General features: G+C 34.4%; 2 protein-coding genes and 1 long non-coding RNA gene across 3 annotated transcripts; all 3 read right to left on the reverse strand.

The window, feature by feature from the left end:
- Positions 1–1,301: 1,301 nt before the first annotated feature.
- On the reverse strand, positions 1,302–4,673 carry LOC135800456 (uncharacterized). The gene is made up of 2 exons (XR_010550156.1): positions 4,293–4,673; positions 1,302–4,201 (listed from the first exon to the last, which is right to left on the reverse strand). It is a non-coding gene; the product is annotated as an uncharacterized lncRNA (long non-coding RNA).
- A 974-nt stretch (positions 4,674–5,647) lies between these two features.
- Positions 5,648–19,803, reverse strand: LOC135801210 (uncharacterized). The gene is given in 5 exon segments (XM_065314599.1): positions 5,648–6,753; positions 7,068–7,238; positions 7,300–7,665; positions 7,668–9,688; positions 19,366–19,803. Coding segments are annotated over 4 exon segments (3,468 nt in total). The 5' UTR covers positions 9,669–9,688; positions 19,366–19,803; the 3' UTR covers positions 5,648–5,823.
- Positions 19,804–19,940: 137 nt separating this feature from the next.
- On the reverse strand, positions 19,941–22,525 carry LOC135801207 (short/branched chain specific acyl-CoA dehydrogenase, mitochondrial-like). Its single transcript, XM_065314594.1, has 5 exons — positions 22,206–22,525; positions 21,999–22,113; positions 21,836–21,936; positions 20,934–21,620; positions 19,941–20,294 (listed from the first exon to the last, which is right to left on the reverse strand). The coding sequence occupies exons 1-5, from the start codon at positions 22,242–22,244 to the stop codon at positions 19,971–19,973; spliced, it is 1,266 nt and encodes a 421-aa protein (XP_065170666.1). The 5' UTR covers positions 22,245–22,525; the 3' UTR covers positions 19,941–19,970.
- Positions 22,526–22,530: the final 5 nt, after the last annotated feature.

Genomic DNA, 22,530 nt, shown 5'->3' on the forward strand with positions numbered 1-22,530 from the left:
AGAATCGTTTAAAAATAACATGTAGTTTTATTCTCGTGTGTGCGTGACGAAACATAAGTGTTGTCCATTTTAAAAACATAAGTAAAAGTGAGATATTTATACCTGAAACGAATAGCATTTAATAAGTGAGCGTTGTGGCTCAGGTGGCATGTGCATATGCTAGCATGCTAGAGGTTCATGGATCGAATCTCAGTTGTAGAAGGCAATTTTATTAAATAATAAGAAATTTACGAAATGTGGGTTGCATACCACAAAAATTCAAGATTCAAATGTTAGAAATAACTTGAAAAGCAAAGTACAACGAAGCAACAATAAGAATAAGTAGAAGCTGGTGGAGGAGCAAATAGAGAGCAGCAGCAGCAGGAGAGAGAGTATAGGAGAAGTAAGAAGAGAAGAAGAAGAGAGAGTACAGGAAGAAAAGAGAATAGGGGTGACAGAATTTTTAAATTTTTTGGCACGTGTCGTTATAAGACAGTCTACGATCTCCCAGAGCGCCTCCGGCGCTCTGGTCGATCGCCCACTGCTTCGGTCCGTCCATTGCTCCCGGCCCATCCTACAGCTACGATGTCTCTGCGCTTCATCCTGCGAATTATCAGGCATATCAACAATTTTTATGGTGGGGGATCATCCCCAGAGAGAGGGAACTCCTTATAAGGACATCCTTTTAAGAACTTGTAAAAATATTTCTAATTTTTAAGTCGCCTCAAGAGAGGGGACACTTAAAAATATTCTTACAGGTTCTGACCTGTAGCTGAAATGAAAGATGGAGTACACAAATCATACAGGATACCTTAACAATTTTTATAGTGGGGATCATCTCCCGAGTGGGAGAACTCCTTGAGGACTTGTAGACATATTTCTTAGTGCCGCCGCTCTCAAAGCGGACCATAACACTGAGAAATACTTTACAAGTTGTGACCTGTACCTGAAATGATAGAAGGATGGGGTGCACAAGTCATAACACACAGCCATTGCCTTTAACATTTTTTTATTAACAAACTAAATACAATATAACTTTAGTATTTACAATTTCAATACCTGCAAAATACGTGACGTCATTTTAAAACATGTTTATCATCTGCATAGCGGCCATATGCAAATGGCTATCAAATTACAAAATATAACACTAGAAAATAGCAAATTGCGCCCTGTTTTCGCAATACATCAGTGGAAAATTATACACAGGGTGTTGTCAAAAAAATCTTCAATCAAAAAAGAAAATCACCCACAAACAATACAGATTGTCAATTTTTGGCTGGGCATAAAGGAAAATTTACATACAGGGTGATACAAAATCAAAATCAAAAGTGAATGTTTTATTACCTGTTTTCTACTGTTTATCTAGGGGAAGTGATAAGTACGTGAATAGAAACATAATAAATAATTCATATTACTAATAATTATAAATTTATTAAACACATTTTAAAAATATACTAAGTTCAGATCTCTTAAACACAAAATTAGCACAGGCAGAATTATGAATACAAAAGCAAAAAGAAGGCACGACAAAGTCCCGAATGAGAGCAAATGCGCAGCCGACGGAACGCGACAATATTCCAATACTTGTATTACAAAGATTATTATATGCAACCTTGTGACGACTATGCTATGTATTAAAGTGTTAATTAATTTTTCTTATCGTTTTTCTTTATAAGGTTGGTAATTCTAATAGAATATAGTTTTTATGTTACATACTTTTTTACGTTTTTGCAGGTGAAATATTCCATACGATGCACAAATGATGTTCATTCAAATTAATAATTAAATGGATACACGAAACAAGCCTGAGTATTTCTTAGCCGACGGAAGATATCCGACGGCCGACGGAAAACACGTGGTGCGTACGTTTTAAACCACGAAATTAGAGGCCGAAATTATTAACTTGTCTGTTAATTCTAAATCTTATCATTGGTGACTGATTATAATTCAACTACCGATTTAAAATCACAAGAAACGCGATAAGTCGCCATAAAGACCGCCGCGCGAGTAAACGCGTGCACACTACGCCGCAGCGCACGATCGACTAAGTAAGAAATGGCACAAACACTGCTGAGCGCATCGGATGCGCTGCAACGCAATAAAAACAAGTTGTTTGTGCACAAACACCGATAAGAGCCAAGAGTGCGAACTATGAGTATAAACTATTCATGTTGTGGATACAGTTCAATACAATGGAAAGATTTTATATTCTGAACGTACCCTCTTATTCACATAAACAATGTATCCTACAATCCGGAATTGAACGCAGTCTATATGAAAAGGCAGTTTAGGAGAAATCGCAACTGAAAAATCTGGGAACAACAAGGAAAATCTCTTATATTAGCTACTTTAACAACTATTTTGGAACCTTTACTTCACGAAATTAATATATTTCATTATCCTATTCTATAAAAAATTTTTGGAAGTTTTATAATCTTCAATCACGTGACGAGGGTGACGGTAAAAGTGACTCCCATTCAGGGCATCGCACGAGGGTAGCGGTAGAAGTGACTCGTGTTCTGGGCACCGTACGAGGCTAGCGGTAGCAGTGACTCGATATAGGATACCTTACGAGGCTAGCAGTAAAGGTGACTAAACTACAATTCCTAGCACAACGACTACTAGTGAGTATACACACAACTTTTAATATAACTCGCGTTACGGAATTTTCTTGCAACAATGTTTAATACAAGGAGACGTAGAATTAAATTCTGCATGTAGGAAAATTTATTTAAACTTATTATGACACCGCGTTCGCGTGTAATATCAAAAAAACTACAATTCCAAGCGCAACGAGTACTGGTGCGTATACACACAACTTTCTACATATCTCGCGTTACGGAATTTTCTTGCAATAATGTTTAATATAGGGCAAAACGCGATTTTGATACCGCGTTTGCGTGATTTCAATTTTTGCCCATTTTACGAATACCTCGTAAACAAAAAGAGATAATTAAGATCTGATCGCAGCGTCTTAATCTACGGACCAATCTCTATCAGATAGGATAGTTAAAACCGAAATCTGAGAGATGAAATTTTAAGTCTTAAGAAAAAATTGCCAAGGGGGGGTGCTTGATACTTTTTTTCGACGATTTTCAAAAATTCATATCTCTTAAACTAAAAGAGATATCTACCAACGAATTGTTGATTATGAAAGATTGGAAAATTGTCTATCAGATAAAAATATAAAATAATTATATTTCCTACAGAAAAAGGTCGAAAATTGCTAGTAAAAGTGCTAAAAAGTGACATTTTTCAATTTTTGCCCTTTTTTTTCAAATGCGAATATCTCGTAAACTAAAAGAGATAATTAAGATCTGATCGCAGCATCTTAATCTACGGACAATCCTCTATAAGATAGGATAGTTAAAACGGAAATCTGAGAGATGAAATTTTCATTCTTAAGAAAAAATTGCCAAGGGGGGATGCTTGATACTTTTTTTCGACGATTTTTGATAATTAATATCTCCTCAACTAAAAGTGATAGCGACCAACGAATTGTTGATTATGAAAGATTGGAAAATTCTCAATCAGATAAAAAAATAAAATAATTATATTTCCTACAGTAAAAGGTCGAAAAACGCGACTAAAAGTGCTAAAAAGTGACGTTTTTCAATTTTTGCCCTTTTTTTTTCAAATGCGAATATCTCGTAAACTAAAAGAGATAATTAAGATCTGATCGCAGCATCTTAATCTACGGACTATCCTCTATAAGATAGGATAGTTAAAACGGAAATCTGAGAGATGAAATTTTCATTCTTAAGAAAAAATTGCCAAGGGGGGGTGCTTGATACTTTTTTTCGATGATTTTGGATAATTCATATCTCTTAAACTAAAAGCGATAGCAAGCAACGAATTGCTGATTATGATAGATTGGAAGATTCTCTATCAGATAAGCTGCGTTTCACATGTTTGTTTTCAATAGTAAATCATAAATCGTATCGTATAAGCGCTTTCCTTGCAACAATTAAATACAACCGGATAAACAATTTAATTCTGCATATTTGGACCCCGCGGCCTAGTTTGTAAGACGTTACACCCAATAATAAAACAAATTAAATTATTTAATGCTCACGCTTTAGTAGAGGGCGCTGCACCGTGACAAAAAAAGCACGTAAATGCAAAGTAATGGTCGACGCAGAAAATAAAACGAAATATATAATTGACATTGAATATAAACTTACCAATGCAGAACTCATCAGACTCCAAGGCACGGCAAATACTGTGAATAAAAAAAGAAAACATAAGTAATATTGTATTCACACAGCGGAGAAAAACAAACAATCTGTGCTGTTTAGTTAAAAGTTATTTACAGCAGCACGATGGGTCATTCAAATGATGAATAAATCAACATGGCAGCGATACACTTACGCGCAAATAATAAATAACTGTACTAAAGTTACTCGTAAAATTAAATAATCCATTGATGATCGAATATAATACGAATTGGAAAGTAGAAGTACGGATAAACAAAACGAGTCGCACAAAACACGTGTGAATCAACCAGGGACCGACACGAAACTGGCCGCAAACCGCATAAGCAACGACGAGGCAGTTCATGATAAGAAAGCAAGAGGTGCGCAAGGCCGGCGCGTCGATGCCGAACTAAGTTGCAGCAACGTGCGGCGTGAGGTGCTGACAACGACGACACACGGCAATGCGATAAGAAAGTGTATATTGTGTTCAAACAAACACAATTTTTGTGTCGAAGGTTCACGCTTGCTGATAAATATAGAAAGAAACAATACAAGTTTATTTTACAATTTTTAGTCCAGTAGTTCCGAAATTTGGATTAGTACAGGTAATAAAAAATTAAAATTCGATTGAGTAATTCTGATTTCTTCTGCGGACAGATTGCCAGATTTTACATTAAATATTTAAGGGATATTTAATTTGAACATGCATCGTTTCTCGTTTATCATGTAACACATTATCCATCTGCTGATAATAAAAATGTATTAGAATTAAAATAAAATTGTTAGTTATATTCATGAAAGAATTGAAGAATATTTACTTAGATTTACGATGCTAATATAATAAACAGCAACGGTGTGTTTTGATTCCACGAAATAAAGATTCGATACCTGCAGGTAAACAAACTTATCTCTTGCGCGAAATCGCGTGATCCACACGGACACGGTGTGCACTCACTACCACCAACAAGCAATATTTAATGCAAAACCGTACATCGTAGCGCCATCTAACCTTTGAAAATATTAATCAACTACAAAACACGTTTATCAAGTATGCAACAAGGTTGATATTGCAGTGAAATTAATGGCACTAAATTTAAGTTATACAAGAATCGGATAAAAACATATAGAACGTATACCATAAAATGTAATAACAATCGTAGACTATGTCTCCACAATAAAAACGAAAGAGAAATAAAAATACGCGAAAAACACGACTGACAGTGATAAAAATTGGAATTTTTCAATTTTTGACGATTTATTTCAATTGCGAATATCTCGTACACCAAAAGAAATAAACAAGAATAAAACAGAATTCAAAAATACTTATTATTTTAATTTTAAACATGAAAAATCGCTAATCTTTTCCAGACTAAATCATAATTACTACTATTAAATTCTATTTTCTGACAACAATTAAACATGCAACAAAACAATCATCACCTTCCTATTCACTAAAAACACACACACAACCATCAAATTTAAATATTTATTCCATCGTGTACAAATAATACAACTTTAAAAAGATACAACAACATCCGCACACATCTCATAACTCTAGAACGCCGCCATTAGCATCCGCACAACATAACCATACATATCCATAATAATATATACAAAATATTCAATATCAATAAAATCAATAAGATAATCATTTGCACCGCACCGATTCCAGCAACAGCGACGCATCGCACATCATCTTGGCATTGCTGCGCACCAAACACAGCAAATGGCATTCCTCATACACAGTCAACTGCACCTTCGCACACACCAACCCATGCAACACCGTCGCACGCTGTAAATCCAACCATCTCTGCAGAATAAACTCCCGTTCAGAAGCTGTACTCCCAAGAGCCACATCCGATGGTCCCCAGAGAGAAAACTCCAAAACAGATTTCACTTGAGACAGGGTAACAGCCCTCTCAGTGGTTAACAACGAATGAATCAGTTTCTTCAAAATGGCGTCCATGGGCAACAAATCCATTGCTTTCAGTACAACCAAACATAGTGTACCTAACTCCTGTCGTGCATCTTCATTCGGATGCAGAATATATAACCTTGAATGTGTCTCTTGTTTCTCTACGTCTTTAGCCAACACAAAACTGTTTAGATTCAGTGGGAGTTCTTCAACACCTTGAGCCTGCAGGGTTTTAAGACTATTAACCAACTGTAGTAATAAAACAGTAGAAGCTTTATGCATTTCTGCATTATCCAATGATTTTCCTGCTTTCAACACCTCACCAATCGTAGGAATTGAGTTGATTTGTAGATGAGGCAAGACAGAAACAGTCGCTTGAAGTGGCAGATCAAGCTTTGTTTGTTGCAAGACAGATGGCGGTACTAAATCCGAAAATTCCGTCACAGGTTGCAGAATTAACGTCCCCAGTGAACAACTTGGTGAATTCGGGACAATAGTTATCATTAGAGTGACATTCTGTAGGTTCCAAGATGCTTGATGAAAAGAACAGTTGCCAATGATGACTGGTATGTGTGGTGTCCTCAAAATAAAATCATTCCAACGTAGATTTTCGGTGGTTTTCAACGCACGTAGTTGCAATGGGACGTGAATTGTTTGCTGAATCTAAAAATGAAAAAACTAGTTTTTAAGTTTTTTTTTAATGATTTTAAGGAAAGTTTATGATGATTACTGTTTACCACCCAGTAAACAATGAGCGTCCGGTGTGAATGAAAGAAAAAATCAGCGTAACGGCACAAAAACGACTTAAGTATCGCGCGGAGAGTGACTTAACGATAATTACGTTGATCTCTCCTTCGCCATCTTGCGTGTGGCATGCTGTGACGACTTATAACGGTAAATTTACAAATAAGTAGCACTCGTACTCATAATTTAATCATAAAATGTTTAATTTTTAAAAGATTAACGTTTTATCTTACGTTTTCCAGTACTTGCGCAAGCGCCTCGTGATTGGCAACCACAACAGCACCATAATTATCCTCAAGGTTCTTATGCACAATACTCCGGCCCTTTTTCGATCGTAGTTTGTGCGTGCGGCCTGTACTGCCAAGGCCGTTACCATAACAGCATTCCTGCTCGTCTTCGGCGACCTACAAACACACAAAATGGCGTCAATGGCGGTCACACCGGTCACGCAATACAAAACATTACCTCAGATTCGCTCCCGTAGTAACTATAGGGCGAATAAATCTCCGATTCGGTTTCACTGCCGCAATATGTCATTGAGACTGATCTGGACATGCCGCCATTTTGCGCATGCGCATGTGGAGTTATCTTAACATTCGCTTTGGAATCACATTCCGGGGAACTGGACCTATTTCCGATATAATCATAAACATGCTCTTCTCTTTCTTTAGTTTTAGTAGATTTATCGCCGTTAGATGGCGTTACAGGTTCATAGGCATTCCTACTGGTGTTTACAACGACGCCATCTTTGAGCTCACGCATACTAGCAGTGCGTTGAGGTTTATTCGGAGTGATAGCATTCCTAACCTCACCTATGTTAGCATAGACACTATCCACGGGTTTTTGGGAGCTGGTAAAGTTTTAATCTGAGTTTTCGGTGGTAATTTATCAGGTTTCTCATAGTTTTCATAATTCCTTGGTGGGGGAGGAGGTCTAGGGTTATCCCTTTGTTGAATCTGCTCTTTGAGGAAACTGGTATTGACATATTCCTGTTCCATTTCTTTTTCGGCTGTTTTCTCGTTGTTTTTCATGTCTAGAGGATGGACAATCACCAGACGTGGTTTAGGCAGTGGTTTTTCTTCTTCAGACTTAATTTTACCCCCACTTACATTAGTCCCGCCCATGCGCAGGAATTTCTTCAACGAAAACTTCCCCCTCTTCTTTTTCTCATCACAATTCGATACCAAACTATCCGTAGACAAAGATAATGAACGTCTTGGAGAAGGTTCAGGTCCAATCACTCCTACAAACGTCTTCGGAGTGCAGGATGACGCCCTTTCACGTTTTTCTTTTTCCCTCACAACAGGACAGTCATTATTCGTAACCTGTGTGGGTTTACGCATGTAAATCGTGTTTGACGTTTCTTCCTGTGGAGGTTTCGGCGCTTTACGTTTCTTTGATATATCAGATCCATTAGAGTCGTGTTTTTGCAAAGGGGCGTGACTTGTGTATACTCCTGGTACACTAGTGCCTGTAGATGGCGTTGCTTGCTTAGAAAAAGTCGATAGAATCACTTGATTGACCGCCATTATCGATGGAGGTTTACGAATCAAAATGGTCGATGGTTTCGTTGGGATTTTAGGCTTTTCTGGGGATATTGGTGTTTGAGGTTGTGTTGCTGGAGGCGGGGCAACAGGCAACGCTGGGATTGGTTCATCCGTACCATCTGACTCTGCTCTACCGTCAGGTTCACCAACTAACTCCCTACTGGGGATATTTAAGCTGGAATCACTGTTGGAGTCTTCCGATCCGCAATGTGAGCTGGAATCGTCAAGACTTGATCCGCCATTTGCTGAATCTTTATCTTCGTAGTTGTTTTTATTAGTTTCTTTGTTATCAATGATTAAATTGAGTGATTTGCTCGATTGATAGGTTTTCTTCTCTTTGATAGCTGGGTTTCGTGATAGTTTGGTGATAGATGGCGCTTTAGGTGCTTGAGTGGTTGCGGCTTTCAATATAATCTCTTTTTGCACGATTTTCTTTGTAGGATTCACAGAAATCTTTGATTTTTCTAAAGTTTCAGTGATTTCATCCAACAAAGACTTTTCTATATCGGTTTTATCAACTGTTAAGACTTTCGTGTCGTTTAACGCGTTAAATTCTTCAGTTACTTCTTTAAATTTCTCATTATCGTCTTTGACAGTTGACGTGATAGTAGTAACAGGTAAATTTTTGACAGTGTGATCTGTCACATCCTTCTTAACCTCTAAAGTATTCTGTTTTATAAACTTATTGCACAGTTGCTTGACAGTTGAATCTTTCGCCTCCTGACCGAAAGGTGTCACTTGCACTAATAAAGTTTGCTTCTTACCTTCGGCATCAACAAGCGGTTTACCCAACTGTAGCTTTTTCGAGGTTAGATTCGTGTTGAAATCAGTGTTTAACTTCGTTAAACGATTCAATTCTTTCTCTTCCTCTGTGGGTGTATCAGGTTCAGGTGATTCTTCGTATGCAACCACATCTTCTTCCTCTTCAGACCAGTCCTCACCACCATAACCTATCACCTGCGCTAGTTTAACCTTAAAATTCACCGTGCGTTTAGTCTTTTTCGTTGTGGACTTGATAATACTTTTCGTTTTCGTTTTGTTTTCACTTTCGAGTATAACTGGTTGCTCACACTTCACATCTGTGGATTTTTCATTCGTTTTATTGCGGAGATTATTCAGATTATTATTCGCGGTGGTTTTCAACATGGCGGCGATGGCGCTAGTCGCTGACATTGGTCCATTCGCAGCCATTTTGCGATGTTCATCCTTGGATTTGAAGCAATTACTGCACAATTCTTTCTTCCATGCGTTCTGCACGAAGTTTTGACAGATGATCGACGAACTCATGATTAGGGTTAAGTCCTAACCTGCAAATACAAATGAAAACAATATTAATTTATGTAATCCAAAGCGAAATGCAAGTGAATGAACTTTAATTTAGTGAACGTTCCATTGTGTATGTTTTGTAAAACTAATTTCAATACAATAAGAAGATTCTTATTTCTTATTAAGAGAGGAAGCACCGTTGTGCTATGCTATTAAAACAGCTGTCAAAAGTTGCGCAACATGTACATTTCCGATTTCTACTTGATTCATCATTCATTCGTAATTTATTTCGATGAGAATTTCGAATTTTAACTGTTCATATTAAAATTAAACTCTCAACTTTTGTTCGCCTAAATGAAGTTTTAAATAGTTTCGCGGCGGATTATCTTGTTATTGTTCGTTTAATCGCTGTTTACGTAAGGCAATCACATTAATCACACGTTTTAGTGGATAACTAACATGTTTTCAACAATAAATAACAGTTTTTAATTTGATTTTATTTAATAGTAAAGCGGATATTTAAAATTTCATCTTGGATGCGTCGGTGTGCAGTTTGCGCAAGATGGCCGCCTTACAAACGTAAAAGAACGTAAATTTCATTATGCTATTATCGATTTCATGATCTAGGCGCGAGTAGGATGTTTGTGGGTAATTAAATTTATGTAATATAATTATAATTTATTCATATAATGCGCAAATATTAAAATATTGCAAGAAAATGTGTTTTATTTACTGTAGGCAACCAAAAATACCTTAAAACTGTTGAAATGCATAAAAAAATACAAGAAAACGAGTTTTATTCACTGTATGCAACCACAAACACATTAAAAACTGTCAAAATTAATATTTTAATTCAATATGAACGTAAACACACTGTATTATATACAAAATGTTGCGATATAATGCATAAATGTTTAAATTTATATAAAAATATGTTTTCTTTATTGTAGGCAACCAAAAACACGTTAAAACTGTTGCAATACCACAAAATATACAAGAAAACATGTTTTCTTTACTATAGGCAACCAAAAACACCTTAAAAACTATGAAAATAATTTTTTATTGAAATATTTATATAAACACGCTGTATAATATGCAATATGTTGCAATCCATTGCATAAATTGAAAAATTGGCGATTCGGGTCGTCATATTTCAACTTACAACGATGTAGCAATCAACATCGCCGGTATTCATTCACTTCCAATGAAAATTACTAACGCGGCGATGATTTACAACATTTTACAACTTAATCACCCATATTACCAACAAATGAATTAGCATGTCATTGATATTAACTCAATACGCACTTATTTATCAAAAATAAGAAATTCCAGACGATGTCACTTAATAAATACATGAATAAAACAAACAAATGAAAAAAAAAACACTGTTACTATTGTTAATATGATGATTAATTGTTATCATAAGAAATAACTAGTTAGTCATTATCTATACAAAGTGTATCAGACGATAAATACTCAGAAAAATTGTCAGGTTATGTGATTATGTGATTAAACTTGATTTAATAACGAGATTTGCATTAATAAATGTCAGAATGTCCAGCGTTACGAGTTCCGGGTAGAAACAAAACTAGAAAACATGATCTAATTAAACAGGTGAGATTATATAAGTTGATTGCAATTTTAATTGCATTGTAACCTAGAAATAACTTTTGTTTGCACATTTGGTTGCATACACGCACTTCGAACGCTGTTTTTTCTATAAATCTAATTATTATGTGATGAAATTGCTTCCAGCGTATTAAAACCTCAACAGAATGTTTAACTTGTTTGGATTTTAGAAAGTTTCACTCGTTATACGTCCAAGCACCGATTGATGACCTTATAAAACTTATGAAACACAGCGGAAACAAGTGAATTCTTTAAAATAACATTACGCGTCATCCAGCAGCGCCATCTATGTTTTAACTTCAAAAATAGACTAAAAGTGAGGTTAAAATGTCAAACAAATCATTTTATGATATAAATTCGCATGTTTTATGTGAATTAATAACTATTTGTTAAGAATTACGTCTTATACTAATAAAATCCTCGTTAATTCATGCAATTTCCTGGAAATAAAGATAATTTGCATTGTAAAACACTGGAAAACAGCAAACTAATGAAGAGAAACGTTGTAAAATGCTTCACATAACTTTTAGCATAACAGAACTCTTCCAAGTGCCCCAAGACTTAAGTTAAGTAAGTATGAGAGTGTACTTAATGCATTAGTTTGTTTTTGTACGCGCGCCGCGCGCTCGACAGCTGCCGGCAATGCACGGAATTGAAAATGATCGAAAGTGAAAATTGCGAAAATTGTAAATTACGCACTGGCATTGCGAAATGCGTAATCGCTGCGCGCTCGATCGCCTCAATAAAAGGTCAAAGACTTTAACCAGTTTTCTTGCGCGCAACGCGCGAACGTGTTCTTTGTTTATTTCTACTTTGTTTGTCTTGCGCAGCGCGCTTAATACTCATAATCACTGATTTTGCAATGGTTAATGAGTAATTCTACAAATTGCTGAGATAGAAAAGGTTAGAAAACAAAGAAAATTGTAAGAAATAAGAAAATGTCATAAACTAACCTAAAAAATAACAAATTTGTGTGAATTTCAGGTTTTTTCTTTGTTTTTTGATGATTATTGACATTTTTTAGTGTTTTGACAGTTTTTTAGGGTTTAGGAGATTCTATGTATGCAACCACATCTACCACTACTTGTCAACATCATAACCTATCATCTATGCTAGTTTAATCACTGAAAACAACTAAAAAACCTTCAATTTCACATAAATTTCATGTTTTTTCGTCGTTTTTGATGATTTTTCAGTGTTTTTTACAACTTTTTTCCAGTTTAAATCAATCTACGTATGCAACCACATGTTCACCCTCTTCTGACAGATCCTCATCATGATAACCTATCATCTACACTACTTTAATCACTGAAAACAACAAAAAAAACTTTAATTTCACATAAATTTCATGATTTTTCGTCGTTTTTAATGATTTTTCAGTGTTTTTTACAACTTTTTTCAAGTTTAAATCATTCTACGTATGCAACCACATGTTCACCCTCTTCTGACAGATCCTCACCATCATAACCTATCATCTACACAACTTTAATCACTAAAAACAACTAAAAACCTTCAATTTCAGATAAATTTCATGATTTTTCGTCGGTTTTGATGATTTTTCAGTGTTTTTTACAACTTTTTTCAATTTTAAATCATTCTAGGTATGCAACCACATGTTCTCCCTCTTCTGACAGATTCTCACCATCATAACCTATCATCTACACCACTTTAATCACTGATTTTGCAATAATTTTACAAAAAAAACTAAAAAAAAAACTTCTTTTTCATCTAAATTTCATGTTTTTTCTCCATTTTTGATGATTATAGACATTACTTCAGCGTGTTTTACAGCTTTCTCCTCGTTTAATGAATACTAATTGCAATTGTGATCGTAATGGAATGCATTACATTTACTTCTCCGCATTTATTTACGTTTATTTACTTATTTTCTCACCTGCTTGGCGTTTTTTGTTTCCTTTTGCTACTTTTTTGTCTTTCTGCCACTTTACACCTACTACACTACTTGGCATTCTTCACAATTCGTTCGGTTTCTACAACTGCAGTGACTCCATCATTAACGATGTCGTTCACAATCGGTGAAAGTTGCTTACAAAAAGATTTGAAGCAAGAACACAACTGCCAGCCGTAATTATTGCAAATTTATTTCATTTAACATAAACCAATTGATAAGTAGCGCTCGACGACTTACACGACGGTTAATTAATGGTTTTTAGTTACATTTTAGCATGAAAATTAATTAAAACACTTTAAAAACGTTTTTTTAATATTTTTCATTGAAAAAAATTAAAAAGAATGAAAATATTTAATAATTAGTGAAATGTTACGCCACTGAGGTGATAATAATGACATCTGTAGGTCAAATAAGATAATACTAAGCATTGTGATTATTAGAATGGAATTTACAGTTTTCTACTTTTGAAGTGAGATACTTATAGGTTAAAACAGTTATAACACAGTTGGATCGAACTGTGACTGTGATTAAAACAGTAAACTAAACTGAAAACTCAATCCGCGATCGACGAATGCATGAGAGACGAGATTAATCTCTGATTACCGGTTGGTTGCGAATGTTTACTGTATGTGTGTGTTGTGTTGCGAATTGAAACATGTCGCTTGTCATTCTCGCCGTGTTTTGTTTCTGTTTCTGGTTTACTGGTTAACTGCGCGAACGTAATCTCAAGTTCAAGGTTTCACACATTCACAAATATACAGTGTGTTAATTATTTACACTTAATTAATAATAATTATGCGTTGTGATAACTTATGTGTATATAAAGTTGCCTACGTTAAAGATTATTACAGAAAACTGTAATTTTACTCGCAAAAAATCAAATTAAATTAAAAATTAAGTCGTAAAATGTAATTAACACTTAATTTATAGAAATATGACCCTATATAAGCAGAATTATATTTTGTGATAGGTAATATCCGTGAATAAAGTTGCCTATACTACGAAAATTACAGAAAACTGTAATTTTATTAGCAAAAAATCAAATTAAATGAAAAATAAATCGTAAAATGTAATTTACACTTAAGTTATAGGAATATGACTTAATATAATCATAATTATAAATTCTGACAGGTTATATCCGGGTATAAAGTTGCCTATATTACGAAAATTACAGTTTTCTGTAATTTTACCCACAAAAATTCATTTTACTTAAAAAATTGTCTCGTAAAGTGTCTCAAAATTCTCACAAATAAAAAAAACTATGTCGAATGGCTACCACGACTCTCGAGGGGCGGTAAAACTTGTATAATTGAATACGTGGAGGACGTGGAGTCTGGAGCATCAATACCGCCCGAAGCGTTTCGAAAAAAATCACGGTGAAAACGTTCGCAGCACGCTTGGCACTTGGCACTCTGAAGAAGTCGAAGAAAGAGGCGGAGACGCGCGTCGAGTTGAAGTTCTGGGTTGCTTTTATTGCCGGCGGCGCGCGAGGCCTCGACGACGGAGGTTAAAAACAATATAATTGTGGGAATATGGGTGTAACCGAGATTCGAGCACCAAGAAACGCACGAGACTGGGCCCAAGGCGAGAGGAAATTGAGAACTGTGCATGTGTGATCATATTTCACTCAAATATTAAAGAAATAATTAATATTTCTTAGTAAAAAGAGTAAAATTGCATGTTACGCCATCTATAATTGGATAAATCAAGTAAAATCGAACGTATATCGCAAGTCAAAGGCGTTTTATGTCAAAAATGGTCAAAAAATTGATTTATAAGATGAAAATTGACATTAAAAGCAACAATAACCTCAAAATTTTACTAAAATGACAAAATTTGCATCTTACGCCATCTATAATTCACTAAATCAAGTAAAATCGAACATATACTTCAAATCAAACGCGTTTTAAGTCAAAAAATGATTTATAAGATCAAAATGGACATTAAAAGCAATAATAACCTCAAAATTTTACTAAAACCACTAAATTTGCATCTTATGCCATCTATAATCCATTAATTCAACTAAAATATAACATATACTTCTATTCAAAGACTTTTTAAACAGCAAAATTTGATTTATTAGATCAAATTAGAAATCAAACAACAAAAAATAACCCGTTAGCGTGGATATTGTTGAAATAAAACACCTGTGAATGTTAAACATGCGACCACACCTTATAAACTTTTATCTACAATCGATAAATCGACTCAACTCCTTGAAACAAGTTTTTAACTTGGTATTTAATGTGCTAATTGGTAATTTATTCGTTTCTGGTTGAATAATTCATTAAATTTAATACTCTAAAACTGAATTAATCCATAAACAATCTAAAAATAGTTCTAAATTTGACAATTATTCAAAAGAATCAAATTTTAATTGTTATATTTGCGTAAAATTTAGTTTAAAAGTAAACATACATGCTCTAATAAATTTACCTAAAAAAGACCTCAAAAGTCGTGTTTTATATAATTTAATAACACGATTTGATGATTAATCTACTTTCTCATGGTGTACTTAATTGTAAAAATATTCAGAAACATGTTTAATGTTGCTAACAATCACATTATCGAATCATTTACGATTGGATTGTTTTCCAATGCGTGCTTGGTGTGTTATGTGTTATTATCACGTTACTAATGTTATTTCTTTTGATAACAAAGTGAAAACAGCGTGTATCATGCAAACACTTTGTTTAATTAATTAATTTAATGTAGAGAAATCAATTTATTATAATCAACTTTCTGTTTTTATTCAAAACACATGTTTTATTAGTTCTTCTATGATTTTTATAAGAAACAAATCAAAAAGAATCAAAATTGATAATATGTTGTGAAGTGTTACGCCACTGGTGAACACTAGTGACATCTGTAGGTCAAATAATATAATTCTAGGTTATATTGATAGTAAAACTCAAATTTACAGATTTCTACTTTTTAACTTTTAGGTTAAAACAGTTTTAATCAACTTTCTGTTTTTAATCGAATGATTTCACTTTGTTTTCTTTGTGAATCAGTAGAAAAATATTTAAGTGCACTTTTAAGTCGCACTGTGTATGAAGTGGCAACTGAAATTATAAATAACTTTGTGTCGTGGATGCAGACATGAAAGCAGCAGAAAGAAAGAATTGGGAACGTCTGCGAAGAGATCTTACTCACTCGGGTTATAAAAAGCACCAACTCGACACGAGACACTATTATTGTACAGTCACATCGAATAAAACTGCTGCAACTACCTACTTGAAAATCTATAAATTTATGGTTAAAATCGAATAAACATGTCAAAAATGTAAATTTTTGAGTTTTTCTTGTGACTAACGCCATCTACAAGTCACAAATTGAATTTTTCATATTTTCAGGTATAAATATTAACTTTAAACAATATTTATATGTAAAACAGGTTCAAATTCAGCGTAAAACTGCTGAAAATAGCAAAAACTCTTTTAATTTGAGGTTAGATTTGATAAATATATCAAAAACAACATTTTGACACCTTTTCTTGTGCCTAGCGCCACCTACACTTCACTAATTGAATTTTTCTTCATATCTAAATGCATAATTGATATTCTTAAACATTATTCACTTGGCATATTGTTATTATTCTTAATCTATAAATGTTAAGTGCGTTTGCATGCAAAATAAATGTAAAACGAGGGGAAAACGAGCGCGAGACAAATGAAACCGCCGGCATATGCACTTTATCGCCGCCTAGTACGGTTAATTCGCTTAATTTCTGCCTAAGTTATTAGTTGTTTGCGTGCCAATGCATTCTAATGCACTCCTAACGCCGTTGCAACTGTACACCAGCAATTAACTTTTACGTTTTTACCAATTACACACGCCACACACGCAAACAAAACATTCACACATCCACATCTGAATTACAGAAAACTGTAATTTGAACAATATGGCACCGCATGACAGTTGTGTATATGATCCATTGTCATTTGCATTTATATTCGTACTTTATAGTCGCATCTTTTGTGTTCGCAATGTTCACAACACAATAAATAACTTTAACTAAGCCAGGAGGAGTACAATATGCCAGAGAAGTAATCAAAAGCTTTTATTAACACTTAATTTATAAGAGTATTGCTTTATATAGTCGTAGGTATAGGTTAGGTGTGTGTATAAAGTTGCCTATGTTTAAAAAAATACAGAAAACTGTGATTTTATTCGTTAAAACATTGATTTAACTCATAAATTGGGTTGTAAAGTGTAATTTACGCTTAATTTATAAGAGTATGACCTTATGGAGTCATTGAAATAGGTTAGATGTGTGTATAAATTTGCCTATGTTGAGAAAAATACAGAAAACTGTGATTTTATTCGTAAAATGTTGATTTAAGTTAAAAATTGTGTTGTAAAGTGCAATTTACGCTTAATTTATAAGAGTATGAGTTTATGTGCTCGTTGCTATAGGTTAGATGTGTGTATAAAGTTGCCTATGTTGAGAAAAAACAGAGAACTGTGTTTTTATTCGTAAAAACATTGATTTAAGTAAAAAATTGCGTTGTAAAGTGCAATTTACGCTTAATTTATAAGAGTATGACTTTAAGGATTTATGGCAATACGTTAGATGTGTGTATAAAGTTGCCTATGTTGAGAAATTACAGAAAACTGTAATTTTATTCGTAAAAAACGTTGACTTAACTTAAAAATTGCGTTGTAAAATGCAATTTACGCTTAATTTATAAGAGTATGACTTTAAAGATTCATGGCAATAGGTTAGATGTGTGTATAAAGTTGCCTATGTTGAGAAAAATACAGAAAACTGTAATTTTATTCGTAAAAAACATTGATTTAACCTAAAAATTGTGTTGTAAAGTGCAATTTACGCTTAATTTATAAGAATATGACTTTAAGAAGTCATGGCAATAGGTTATATGTGTGTATAAAGTTGTCTATGTTGAGAAAATTACAGTTTTCTGTAATTTCACTCGCAAAAAATCATTTTGTGCGGTTTTTAGACATCTGTGCCGCTGTGGATGTGTGAATATGTAAAACGCGATCGGCGAAAGTTCATTGGACCACAGCCGGCGATGCTGCAGGGCATAGTTGTGAGTTGTGACTGGTGTCTTGGACGAAAACTCAATGCCCGGCCCGAGACCTCGCAAGACCTTACCGCTTACCATTCACCAATCTACATATAAAGCATATAATGTACCTACTATTCGATAAACTACCATATTTAACTTTTATACAGGGTGTCCATTAACAATACATCAATAAAAAAAACTATATTTTTGATGTTAGTTAGATAATATCCTGTATATAAGTTGATGAGAAGATGTTTTCGACATATTTGGACATTTAAACAACAGTTGTGTGGTCGTTTGGCATTTGCCGCGGATGGTTTTTGGAAACTTGCGATTAACATTTAGAAAACGCGTTGATATCTATTAGAAAACATTGGAAGCCTTTTATGTGTGTAGAAATGTGACTTAAGTCAGTTTAAAATGTTGCAATGACCAAAAATTGATGAATTTTTAACTTTAGACGCGTTTTTCTTGTTTTAAAACTCAAATAAACACAAAATAATTGATTTGGTGATATCCGGCTTAAAATTTGCTTCAATTTGATACCAAACACGATAAAATTGAGTAAAAAACATGATGACAAACTAATAAAAACTATTTGACACCAGATGGCGCAGTATACAATTACAGATTTCTGTAATTTTACAGTTTATATCATGAAAAACCCATATACTCATTTAAAAACGGTTTTTACTTATTGTAAACAACAAATAAACATCAAATAATTAACTTTGTTGTATTCTGTTTGAAAATGGCGTTAATTTGATGCCAAACACAATCAAATCGCATAAAACACATGATGACAAACAAATAAAAACTATTTGACACCAGATGACTAGAAATATAATTACAGTTTTCTGTAATTTTACAGTTTTAACCGCAAAAAAGCCTAAAACTCGTTTTAAAACACATTTTACTCGTTGTAAAACACAAATACACATAAATCCACCAATCCACCAATAAAACCGCATTAATTTGATGTCAAACACGATAAAATCTTCTACAAAACACGATAACCAACAACTAAAACCTATTAACCATCAATTGTCATCTTAAAAATTACAGTTTCCTGTAATTCTCCACCGTAAATAACCCTTAACCCAATTTTCCCATATTTCACACACAAAACATAACTTACTTGAGCCTAAGATGTAAATATATCCCTCTCCGAGTGATGTATCACCACCCAGCGTGTGTTTAATCCATTAGCGACGTATAACGGCAAAATAACAAAGTGCAAACTAAGTTTTCCGCCGAATTAAGCGGCTAGAACATTCTGCAAACACTAGAAAGTCACACACACGAATAGATCTTAGTCTTTGCGTTACTTTTATCTGCACGTACCCGATGCGCACAGCACTGAGACGCATTCCACACTGAGCACTGACTGAAGCAGTGAGCGGTGAGACACATCGACCAACTTGACTCAACTTGAGTCGCATCGCCGCTGAGGAGGGACGGTGGAAAAGAGAAACGAATGGTGAATGTACGCCGTTTCGCTGCACCGCGCCGCGCGCGCGATATCCACTTGACGCACACTTGACTTAACTCACTCACACACACGCAGGCGCAGGCGTACGTGACTTAAGTGAGTTTTGTTCTACCTGGTGTGTGCTACGCGGTCCGAAATGCCGTAGGGCACGCGGAATGACCGATCGCTCTAAAAATCTACTTTATTATATTTTTTTTTGGTTGAAAATATCATAACCTCAATTATAACCCCCAAATTATTTTTATGTTTATTTACTTACTGAAGTTGCTATAAAACTTATGAATGTATTTTGCAATCGTGTTCAATTGCATGTTGTAAGTACCTTCGTAGATACTACCCACTTTAACATCACGATAGAATTTTTCTTGTGGGAAATCTTTAGTGAAACCAACACCGCCCATCCAATCAATGCATTTGATTGTGACATTTTGGGCGACTTCAGCTGCGAAATATTTGGCCATCGCTGCTTGTTTTACAAAATCTTTCTTTTGCTCTACTAGACGTGCTGCATTGTAGGTTAATAAACGTGCGGCTTCAATTTGGGTCGCTATTTGGGCGATTTGATGTTGGACACCCTGAAAATGTGAAAATATGGTGTAATAACCTCAAAAATTACAAAATTTGCATTAAAAGGGCCGCCAGTTTATAGGAAAAGTAGTATAATACCATTATTTTGTTGGAAAACCTGTAAAATGTTGATAAATTGTGGAAAAACCGGTAAAATACCGGTATTGTGCAAGAAAACCGGTTTAATACCGGTATTTTTAAGAAAAACACATACAAAACTGGTAGCTTGCATAAGACTAACATAATACCCATATTTAACAAAAAAATCATCCATAAAATACCGGTATTTAGCTGAAAAAAACACAAAAATACCGGTATTTTTCAAGAAAACCAATTTCATACCGGTATTTTGAAAGAAAAGTAGTATAAAACTAGTCAATTGAATAAAACTGATATTAGACCAATATTTTCCAAAAAAATAACCCATAAAATACCAGTATTTAGTAAAAAAATCGCAAAAATACCGGTATTTTTCATAAAAACCTAGTTTTAAGACCTTAACACCTTTTTTATAAATAACACATCCCTAAAATATGATTCCCCACTTTTTTCTCTTTCATTCAACACCAAATTTGATTGTTTTCAATAAAAATTACCCAAGTTATAACCAAAAATACAAATTTTAAGGTTATCCGCATAAAACTAACCTGAAATTGGTATATCTCCCGTCCAAATTGTTTCCTCTCCAAAGTATACGGCACAGTAGCATCAAAACAACCCTGTGCTAGCCCAACCATCTGTGCAGCAATACCAACCCTTCCTTCATTGAGAAACCCAGCCGCATATTTATACCCATGCCCAAATTGTCCCAAAATTTGACTTTCGTGTATCTTCACGCTGTCAAAATTCAGCATGCACGTACCACTCGCACAAATACCCAATTTTTTCTCTGGTTTAGCAACACTGAATCCAGGCGTGTCTCTTTCGACAATAAATGTCGTAATGCCTTTATATCCTGCTTCTGGATTGGCATTCGCCATTACAAGGAATAATCCGGCATGATCCGAGTTGGAAATCCACATTTTACTTCCGTTTAAGATAAAATGGTCGCCATCTTTTTTCGCGGTGGTTTTTAATGAGAATGCGTCCGAACCGGAGGATGTTTCCGACAGGGCGAAACTACTACACATTTCTGTGGCTAGTTTCGGGAGGTATTTCGCTTTTTGTTCTTCTGTTCCGAGTTTCATGAGGATTGCGTTGACTAAAGTGTTTTGAATATCAACGAGGACGGCTACAGCAGGGTCTACTTTACTTATTTCTTCGATTACTTGAATTGTCGTCATGAAATTACATCCGGAACCATTGTAATCTGTCGGGATCTCTACTCCCATTAACTGTACAGTGAAAAAATTGATTAATTCAACGTATTTTTAAAGATATTTAAAGATATTTAAAGAAAAAAAGCTTAAAAATGTATTAGTATGGTATGCGACTATAGGCAACCCAATATACACCTCACATACGCATAGTATAAGTATAACAAGTTATTTATAGATTTGTTTACTTTCACTTTACGCTGCTATCATTATTATTATATAAATGTACGTACTCCGTTTATGAAGAGCTGTTTAAGTAAATCATTGTCAATTGTTCCATTCGCTTCCATTTCTCTGACTTTCGGTGCGATTTGTTCTTTCGCAAAACGCGCAACTTAAAATAAAATGTCCCAAAACGTGAATAAAACAATTTTTATTGTTTAAACATAAACAAACCTGTTTCCTTCATTGTAATTTCATCCTCGCTGAGAATATCTAAAGGCAAATGCGTGGAACCAACCGCTGTGCTCCAATTTCGTGCTAGAAGGTTGTTTTGCAATGGCCTTGAACACTGAAAAATACATATTAATAAATTATAAGCGGTGGAATCTACTGCTGTAGTCGTATAATCAGTTAGTAACAGTTGATAAGACGTATATGTACCTTAAGAAGTGTTTTAAGTAACTTTGGTGAAGATTGCATGATGATTTGTTGAGGAATTCACTGAATATAAACGAAAAACTTGTTTTTGAAGCGAAAACAACTGCTTAATATGGTGTCGCAAGTAAAATAACAAGCGACATCCGCGCGTGTTGAATGTTTCAAGTGATTTGAGTGAATTTTGATCAGTATACATGAATTAAACTGATAACCAGAATAATTAAACGTGTTCTAACCTTAACCAGTTTGTAAAATGAACATGTGAAGTTCTAGAATGATAATTGTATACGTTTAAAGTGATTTTAACATATTATACTTGTATTTTTAT

The sequence above is a fragment of the Atheta coriaria genome, unplaced genomic scaffold (genome assembly GCF_025399875.1).
Source record: "Atheta coriaria isolate IRGN ID8LTWV9N9 unplaced genomic scaffold, Caltech_Dcor_3.1 hic_scaffold_10_pilon, whole genome shotgun sequence".
In the NCBI taxonomy this organism is placed as follows: Eukaryota; Metazoa; Arthropoda; class Insecta; order Coleoptera; family Staphylinidae; genus Dalotia; species Dalotia coriaria.